The 10,880-nt window shown below is 30.7% G+C and overlaps 1 protein-coding gene across 1 annotated transcript; it reads right to left on the reverse strand.

Moving 5' to 3' along the window:
* Positions 1–895: 895 nt before the first annotated feature.
* Positions 896–1,606, reverse strand: LOC143553902 (putative receptor-like protein kinase At2g39360). The gene has a single exon (XM_077043791.1). The coding sequence runs from the start codon at positions 1,604–1,606 to the stop codon at positions 896–898; it is 711 nt and encodes a 236-aa protein (XP_076899906.1).
* Positions 1,607–10,880: the final 9,274 nt, after the last annotated feature.

Consider the following 10,880-nt stretch of genomic DNA (forward strand, 5'->3'; position numbering starts at 1 on the left):
CTTTATTATTCTCAACTCGTGAGTCGCCTCTCGCGCGCAGGCTTTTATTATTCTCATAGCTCGTAAGACGCCTCTCGCGCGCAAGCCTTTATTATTCTTATAGCTCGTAAGTCGCCTCACGCGCAAGCTTTATTATTCTTATAACTCGACACCATCATTATCATAAAGACCACAACGCGTCACCATCATGAAGAAAACCTCCCAAAACTCAAAGACAATAAAGATAAGGCCGAAGAAAAGGGAAAGAACCGCCTCACCTCATAAAGTCCAGCGCTCCACCTAAACGCTTGCGCGCCTAGGAGCAACGCTGGACTTGGGGGGCTTGTAGGGGTATGGTACTAAACCCGGTTTTACGACCCTAAATTTATTATGTTTGGCTTATTTTATTATATGGACTAATACAATGTTATTGGGCTGAGGAGGTTTTGTGGAGGTAACCCTAACTGGGCTAGGCCCATTAGGGTACCATGATGGTGGCCATGAGGCTCCCTATATAAGCAGGTCTCCACCTCCGGGGGGTCATTCTCAATAAGAGCCACCACCATATTTTTGTGTGTGTGAACAAGAGATCCTCGAGATTTCTTAGCGTTCACCTCCACACCCCCAAAAAGCCATTGCAGATCCCAAGCAGCTGGAGAAGAAGATCAAAACGTGGTTCGTTCATCTCGAAATCCGTGGAAACATCGTCATGGATCAGGTCAGATTCATTTCATGTTTCGACAGACTTGATGACAACTTCCAATGGAGGACGCTCACATGGAGTTTCTACTAAACATCGATACGCGATTTTTAAAAATGTATTGAAAGAATCTTGATTTGGTCCTTTGTTTAAAGTATGACCTTCCAATATTGTCCTAGGATTTGCCAGATTCTTTAGTTTTCCTTCATTGAAGTGTCACCGTACCATGGATGCAAACTCATTGACATCTTCATCCATGTAATTAGGTGTATTATAGTTCACCGGGCTCCCAGTTAGGATCTCAAATAGAATTACTCCGAGAAAGTAAATATCATCTACCACAAGTCTTTCGCCTAATTGTCCCCAAGATGCAGGGCATGAATTGAATTCTGATAACCTAAAGCCAGCTATCCTTGCCGTCCATTTCTCATCCAAAAAAATATCTATGCTCGATATTACACGATGTATCATACTTGGTTTGCACGCCATGTTGTGAAGGTACTTCAACCCGTGTGCAATATCAAGCCCGATATGTATTTGTTGCTCCCAAGTAAGATTAGTCCTGTGGCTCTCACTTCTCAAATAGTCATTGAGGGTTTCTTTAAAAGCACATTCGAAAACAAGAATCATCTCAGAATCTTCATCACAAAAGCCGATAAGAGAGACTAGGTTGGGATGCTTAAAACTACTAAGCATTTCAATTTCCGCAAAGAAGTCTTTTGGCATTGTCTTGTAGTCAAAGCGTTTAATAATTACTTGGTTTTGTAACAGTTCACCTTTATTTCCCCCTTTTATTAACAATACGCTTTCCTTATAAATATGATCTAGCTCTGCTTTATACAGCCTATCATATCTGTATGACTCGATGAGGTGTGCATACGAAAAATCATCTGTGGCCAACTTTATGTGACTTAATGGAAACTTCATGTATGCAAAATTTTCCACCTGTAAGTAACTGTGTGTGTTAAGAATAAAAAATGACATTAAAAAACCTAGTATTTTAAAGTTGTTTAGATAAGTAATCTACCAGCGTGATACAATTATTTGGTCAGAGTTACAAAGAAAACATCAGTAAAAAGTGTACTGATACACAAAACAGAGAAATATTGTAGTAAACAATTTCGAAAACTTCACCATATACAGCCAGTATAGAGAGAGATCGTAAGAAAACATTATATATAGTAGAAAACTTGGAGAAGCCCACTTTTAAACAATTCTTTATTTTTTAGTATTATTTTTATATCTTATTAATCTTTAAAAAGAAGGTATATTGGTTGTCGTTTGCCCGTAACGAATTGGCTAATAACGATCCCACCATTTATCATATTTGTTTTCCAACGGTTCGCGACTACGCGTCCGGTTACAGGTCGATGGAAAAATGTTTTTACTCAAAAATCCCACATCTTTTTCCACAAAACTTAACATTTTCGTCCTAAACATCTTTTTAACTTTGGATCAGACCTTTAAAACATTTTTCTAGTAGAAGTCCCAAATATTGAGGTCGTAGTAACTTTGGAACCATCGTCGAAATCGTTTAGTTGTGGTGGTCGGTTGTTGGTGAGTCGATTGGTAGTGTTGGCGGTGTTCAGATGGTATTCAGGTTGAGTTTTCCAGCAAAAATGTGACATTTCTATTACCAAAAGCATATATTTTGGCGACCCGCAAGTAACAACATTAGGATTATGTTAGTCGCGGACCGTTGGGAAGAAATACGTTAATAAATGGGATAGACAGCAACCAATTCGTTTGTTGGGACTGGGAATGACCAAAAGATGATAGTTGAGATTAATAAAAACCAATATACCTGAAAAAAAACTATATGTAGCTAGATTCTTAGTTTAAAAGCGTGAGGCCCTTGTGACGTTTTGGAAAACATCTTATTTTACGTAAGGCGAGAAAATACATGAGGCGGCCTGAAGCGGCGCCTCAGCAAGTGAGGCGTGAGGCGTATGAGCGGCGCTTCATGTGATGCAGTCTAAATTAAATTGAAAATGTAACTGCTTGGGCCCATTAGCTTAAAATATTAACGTTGGGGCTCTGTAAAACATTACATAGCCGTATTATATTCAATTCAACCCACTCGTTAAATTTTATATTCAAAGTTTATTTTCTCCAAATGTCAACCTTCTAGACGGTTCAAGTTTATCTTCTTCTCAGTTAATACTCTCATCTTTTTAATCAGTTCAAACTCTCTTTAATTATTACACATCCGTTTATGAATCAAGAGGTATTTTTCTTCATTATTACTTTTTATTATACATTTATACTTTATTTATTATTAAATACTTGTGTAATACATTTTTTTATTTTTAATCGGCTTGTTTTCTAAGAATGTAATTGTTCTGCAACCTTTAAGTATGTTTTTATAATGTTTAAACTACGAATTAAGTATTCATGTTTAGCTTTACAAATATGTTTGATCTATATGATTGATTAACAAATAGAATATGTCATGTATAATTAATATTTAGTATTTTTAAAATTGCCTCATATACGTGAAACTCTTGTTTCGCGCCCATCACTTCGCGCTTCGGCTTTTTGGACCCAAATGCCTCACCTAACCCTTTTTTAAACTAAGGTTAGACTTATAGATATGTAACTCATAAGATATATATATATATATATATATAGAAGGGTTATTTTGAGAACCATGGTGAGTTTTAAGAACTTTAAAAACTCAATTTTAAACCACACATTTAATTAAATGATATGAAATATGTGATTGAGATTAAATTTAATTAAAAAATGAAGCATGAGAGAGAATAAGTATTTTTGATAATTACACAATTTTAAACGTTTGTTACACATGTGTAAAAAGTCGATTCGGTGTGTAAAAAGTACCGTAATTTTTGTACATCACTTACACTTACGTATTACACATGTGTAAAAAAAATTTGAAAAAAAATTTGTTACGTTGAGTTCTTTCGAGTTCTTAAAACTCAAAGCGGTTCTCAAAAGAAATCAATCATATATATATATATATATAAATACAACTTTATGAGCTACATATGTATTTTTACAATACTAGCCTTAAGATTAAAAGAAATGAAAAAAAAATGATGGTTTGTTAAAAGTATATTAATATTATGGTTATCAACTCCTAATATAGATTAGCTTCTTTTTTAAGTTTTCCTATCCTATATATACATCTCATTATACCTCTTTATAAGACACACCATATTAATGAAATCTCCATCTTTCTCCCTACATCTCTTTCTCACATGTTTGGCTATTAGGCTTGTTTCACAACACGTTATCAGCACGACTTGCTTTGGAGTTGGATCGTATCATCATCAAGTAAGTCAGTCTTGTATTATCATTGTTCTTTATTCTCTAAAACATAAACCATATTATAATTTTACACCATTGTGTCTTTTCGCTTATCACTGTGTCTTTTTTCGTCATTGTGTCTTTTCGCACACCATTGTGTCTTTTCGCTTATCATTGTGCCTTTTTTCGTCATTGTGTCTTTTCGCACACCATTATGTCTTTTCGCTTATCATTGTGTCTTTTTCGTCATTGTGTCTTTTCGCACACCATTGTGTCGTTTCGCTTATCATTGTGTCTTTTTTCATCATTGTGTCTTTTCGCTTATCATTGTGTCTTTTTTCGCCATTGTGTCTTTTCGCACACCATTGTGTCTTTCGCTTTTCATTATGTCTTTTTTCGTCATTGTGTTTTTTCGTCATTGTGTCTTTCAACTCATCATTATGTTTTTTTATATACTAATAACACCGTTGTGTAAAATTAATATGTAAAAATAATGATAAAATAACAACAAATTATCTAATACATAAAACACAATGATTAATACATGTGACACAATAACTTGAAACGTAAAACACAATGGTGAATATGTATAACACAATGACATAAAACGTAAGACACAATGGTGAATACCTATAACACAATGACCTAAAACGTAAGACACAATGGTGAATATATATAAAACGTAAAACACAATGGAAACAACATATTACACAATGACTTAAACGTAATATAACAATGGAAACAACCAATTGAAAAATATAATAATCAAAATCTATAATACAATTCATATGAAAACTCAACTAAAAGACACAATGAACAATAAAAAAAACACAATTAAAAAAACCCATTAATTTTTTATATATATATAACAATATGATACTCGTATTAAAGATAAAAAAACGCTTATTATTATGGTGTTTTTTTTTTTAAAAATAATGTCGTATGAAAAAGTTATGGACATTTTAAAATGATAGGGGAATTGACATGTGCCATGCATGTGGAGATAGAAAGTCAACAAAGGTGGGTTATTACCATCATGCCCTTTCCATCAATTTTTATATATTAAATTAATCTCAGTCATTCAAATATATGATCAGTGGACTAGATTCCTTCTCACCCTTCTCATTTTTGTTGTCCTTTATATTTTAACTTTACCCTAAATTCATATAGAAAACAAATAACATAAATCTTTTACAATAAATTACTTCCGGAATGAAAAGATATATCAAATACAATAGATTGTTTGAAATCAATTTATTTTTGTCTCTGATATTTTATTCAAGTCAAAGTCGATTACAAGTTTTTTTTTTCTATAATTAATATGATCTTTATAGTAATGATAATATATTATAAATATTGTATAGTTTATCATAATATATCTTTTGTATGGATTAAAACTAATGGGTGACTAATAATTTGTTGAATCACGCTATAAACTGATATTTAATTTACTAGAATTATAATTTTTGAAAATATATATGACCAACATTGTTACTTACGCAAATTTGTTTACAATTTAGTTTTTTTTTCTTTTTCTTTGCTTCTTTTATCAATCCACGGTTAAGATAAATTTTGGTTTGCTATAGTTCATGTATTAGAAATATTATTTTATTATAATTTTAATTCAAGAGATAATGATTTCAAAATTGCAACATGAAATTCTTTTATTGTTATGCTTATCTCTAGATATTATGGTATTCAAAAGAAACACTTGTATTTTTTGTCTACTAATTTTAATATTTAGCATATAATTCTTTAGCCAAGTAATATATTACGTGCATTTTATTTTAAGTAAGTTAAAGGAGATTTTGATGCTTTAATATAATCCTGTATTTCTGAATATTAACCAAATCAAATTTTCTGACATAAATTAATAAAGAATATTGTGTTACACATATATTGTTAATATTAATACTATAAAGAATGTTGTGTGACACATTAATTTTGTAATAATTTGAATTGTTTGTGAATACCATGTGTATTTAAATTCCTTCCTAAATAGCCATATTTGTTGTAGTTAAAGTATCTCTAACTCTATAAGTTTCAATGTTATTTAACTAAATTCATTAGCTTTAACAAGAGTTTGTAAGATGTTTAGCAAGTAATGGTAAATATCAATTAATTGATGTTAGATTTTAATAAATTATAAAATCAAAGTCACTGATCCCTTTTACTATTTGGTAATACACAAACCATGTTGTATTTTGAGATGACTTTTGATATTTGCCGTTTGTTCATATTTTTTCATTGTTCAATTTTGAGATGATTTTTGATCTTAATATACAAATCTCCTTTGATACAGTAATTATTATAGACCTAGTTTTTTTTATACATAGAGTTTTGATATAACTAGCTTGATAACTTTTTGACAACATGTATAGTTTAGTATCACTTGATGTATACATTGTATTCTATATGCAAAGATTTATTTATAAGTATTCGTTGGTATGACACTAAGTGTCATACTCCCTAATCTCATTATTTATTAAAGGTCACAAAATTCAAGACCATAAAATCTTACACTCGAAGTGTCATGTAATTACTTCTCTGTTGATATTATATCATGTAATTAATTCTCTATTGATATTATATGAAGACAAGATTACTTATAAGGAGAGACTAGGTAAGACAATTTTCATTTGTCAAACCTCACATATGCTCCTGAAGTAGCAAATCATTAAAACACATGAAAAGTTTGAAGTGATTTTTTTATTCACATCCAAGAAAATTATGAATAAACCATGAAAACGGTTTGGTTTTATACCATTCCTTGAAGTGAATGCGACTATGTATTGATCATTGCGATCATGGACATTGAAAAAGTTGTAACGATGACTATTTTAATAATGAGATCGACCATCGGAATTATAATGATGGTCATGCTAATAATGAGATTGACCACCACACGTGGCAAAGGGATTGACTATATATGAGAACAAAATGTGAAAATACAAAAGTGAAATCACATAATCGCTTGAAACAATAATACAATGTTCTCTCATATTTATAGTCTTGTATTAAAGAAGCATAATACATATATGATCATAAACGTGAAGTTTGAATCATGATTATCTAATGGAATGATTGGTTATACCACACCGAGTCAATGATGTGAATTTATTGAAGAACCAAATGATTCTTCATATAATTATACATGTAATTTTTCTCTCGAGTGGAATTATTTATTTACCAACTAAAGGAGGGTGTGAATCCTTAAATGTTATGGAATGAGAAAGGATACGCATATCCTAAATATGATACCATTTAATGTTTAAAATCGATGCATCGTCTAAATGGTTATCTTGTTCGCAACTTCATGTTTGCGTGATTTATAACTTAGCTAATGAGATAGCAAGCACATTATTCCATATTATGATATTTGTTTTTGGTAATAACAATAAACATAATGATTATTGGAAAAGTGCTGAACTTCATATAGATTATGTTGTTACACGAATTATTTTTGTTGAAGACGATTATTCTACGCCTATAATTGGTTGCGAAGCCAACGATCACGAGAGCAAATGTTCATGTGTGTATATGAATACATATGATTTTACATATCTTATAATTAATTCACATCAAGCCAACATGTTATAACATTTACTCTCCTATAAAGTTGGTTTTGGTCAGAACCATATACCTCTCGTCAAATATATTGGTTGTGTGATATGTAATGAAATTAATCCACCACAACACACAATGATGAAACCTTAAAGGAATGAAACATTGATATACTATTAAATACAAAGAGTCATTAATGAAAATATGTTTATGACTCATTGGTTTTCACTATAAGTGAATTAATATTTCCAACAATAGGGGAAGATATAAAGCAGTTGAAAAAAGAAATGAGTTAGAATGAATTATCACTAATCCTCAAATAAATGATGTGAACTAAAAGTTCAAAGGATAATTCATTTGAAAAGATTGTCGAATCAATTACCAGACAAGTTTACTGACCTAAATAGAGTGACTAATTAAGTCAAATAAATCAAATGCTTATGCTCCAATTAATATTATTGTCCAAGAAGGACAATCACGTATTAATAAGAGTCTAACGTACGCATGAAGCGTGGTAGACTAATCGGTTCCAAAGATAAAATTTCCTCGAAAATTGGAGCAAGTGATGAAGATGGTCAAATCGAGATGCAGTAAAAGGTCTCTTGAAAGAGATTAGACATGATGGTTCTTGAAGAACCTTAGGTACCTAAAAATAAAGAGCCCTTAGTAAATTATACCGTATCATGTCTATAACATATATGGAATCGAAATAAATCCGACGTCGTTATATATATAATTAGTGCTTGAAATAAAGATGATGAGGATCATGATTATAAATTTTCCTATGAAAAATGATTGGCCAACGTGGAAAGACGCAATTAGGGCAGAGTTGAATTCTCTAAACAATATAAAGTTTTTGAACCAGCAGTCCGTACAACTAAAGTTGTAAAATGTGTTAGATACAAACGAGTCTTGTATGTGAGTTATGAAAATTCAATCAAGTGATATAAGGCGAAATTGGTGGCACAAGGATTTTGCAAAGACCCATGATTTATTAATAGGAGACGCATTCTCCAATGGTGGAATCAATGGCTTTCCAATAACTAAATAGTCTAGTAATACAAATAGAGAATTGATACGCGTCTAATAAATATTATGATTCAGTTGATACTGAAAATTTACAAGAAAGTTTTTAAGGATTTGAATTAACAAATCATGTAAAGTAAGTTCTCGAGAACACATCGATTGTTGTGTATAGAGTCATATTTGAATACGTTACAATTATTGAATTTGTTGAACATAAAAGGAACTCCTGAAGAGTTTCCTAAGGTAGTTGAATACTTGAAAAGTTAATTGATACATATTTATGATGGAATTCTTGTGCATCAATAAGCATACACATAAAAGGGAATGTACATTATGAGTACAATAACTCAATAAACAAAGATATGGTACAATATGGATTTTTGATATGTGATACAAAATGATATGTTAATGAGCAAGTTTATGCAACAAAAATCCTTAAAAAGTGAATGCGTGTGCATAATTTGTGAAGTTGAAAGAAGTACATGATGGATTGGTAGCATGGATTTATGCTTATTACGTATGGAATAAATTATTTGTATTGAGCTTGACACAACTCAAGAGATATTTTGATAAAGAGGGAGATAAGTTGGATATGATTAGTCATATTTTTATCAAAATTCCATTCTTAAAAGTTCATTATAATCACATTTACAATGTTGATAAACACATAATCGAGAGAAACTTATGAGCTTTTAAAGAGATAATTCTTTTCGAAAGATCTTGACACGGTGTGATTATTGCTCGACTTATAGTTTGAGTATATGTGTAATTATATATTTATAAATCCATCAAAGTGCATCTAGAAAATGCTGAGACATTTTACCATGGACAAATTTAATCCTTTTAGCACATTAAGGGATGTCTAACAATGTCTCTATATCATTTCCTATCTGAATATGAAATATTATTGGTTCAAAAATACCATAACTAAATGCATATGTGCATTACGTCGTACTGTTAGCTATATATGATTATTATTTTCTTTATTTATATTTATCAGCATGTGTCCTGCTAGGATATATCAGAATGGGTTAAAACATATATTTCAGGTATGAAAGATATGTGTTTATATTTTACTAACCCATCAAAACAAGTTTGGTTAGTCTTGTTAATGCAGAGAAACGCAACAGGATCATAGTGTTTACCATATGAAGTAATAGAAGTTTTCACGTGAAGATAATACAACATTATTCAACTTGAGGATTCAAATGTCAAGGGACGAAGACGCAAATGATTGACTACAAAAGTTTTGGGCAACTTTCACAGAATATCGATATTTACCATTTTAATGAATATATAAATCAGTGAGAGATAATACGCGTTGCACTCTTTTTCCCTTAGCTATGGTTTTGTCCCATTGGGTTTTCCTAGCAAGGTTTTTAATGAGGCAACATCTCCAAGCGTATTAAGTTGATAACCAAGGGGGAGTGTTATAAGTATATTAATATTATGGTTATCAACTCCTAATATAGATTAGCTTCTTCTTCAAGTTTTCCTATCCTATATATACATCTCTTTATACCTCTTTGTAAGACACACCATATATATTAATGAAATCTTCATCTTTCTCCCTACATCTCTTTCTCATATGTTTGGCTATTAGGCTTGTTTCACAACATGGTTGATGATAGTTTCCTCGGTTTTCTCGTAAGGTATTTCATGAACTCTTCTCTATATGGATACATGTATATGTTTAACTAAAGAAGGATATGTATTTGGGGTAAAGTGAGAAGTGTGAGAAGAATTTATGACCACACAAAAAATCTCTTAAAAATAAATTCAAAAAAAAATAATAAAAAATCATAACTCAAAATATAAATAAAAATAAAAAAATTAAAAAACTAAGTTGTTTTCGCCATCATTCCCGTTCAATACAAAAAATACAATAAAAAATAAAAATTTTTGATGAAAAGACACAATGCTAAGATCAAATACACAATAATGAAAATGAACAAAAGACACAATTATAACTGAAAAAAGACAAATAGATCGCAAAATTTAACACAATATAATGCCGAACAAAATATAGCACAATGTTGAGTAATATAACACAATATAAAGTAAAAAAAGACATAATGTCAAGTAAAAAACACACAATCAATGATAAACAAAAATGCTCGACGACTTTTTCACTTATCATTATGTTTTTTAATGAAAACGAGAAAGACGGTGGACACATTTTTGTGTTTTTTACTTTTTTCGTTTTTTTATTAAATTTTGAGTTATTATTTATTTATTTATTTATTTTAATTTTTTAAGGGTTTTTTTTCTACAAATCTTTTTCATCCTTTTCATTTTTGTTTCTCTTTATGAAATAACTTGACCCATGCATTTGATCATT

The sequence above is a fragment of the Bidens hawaiensis genome, unplaced genomic scaffold, assembly GCF_021521415.1.
Source record: "Bidens hawaiensis isolate Kalapana, Puna unplaced genomic scaffold, B.hawaiensis_p1.1 tig00017415_1, whole genome shotgun sequence".
Lineage (NCBI taxonomy): Eukaryota > Viridiplantae > Streptophyta > Magnoliopsida > Asterales > Asteraceae > Bidens > Bidens hawaiensis.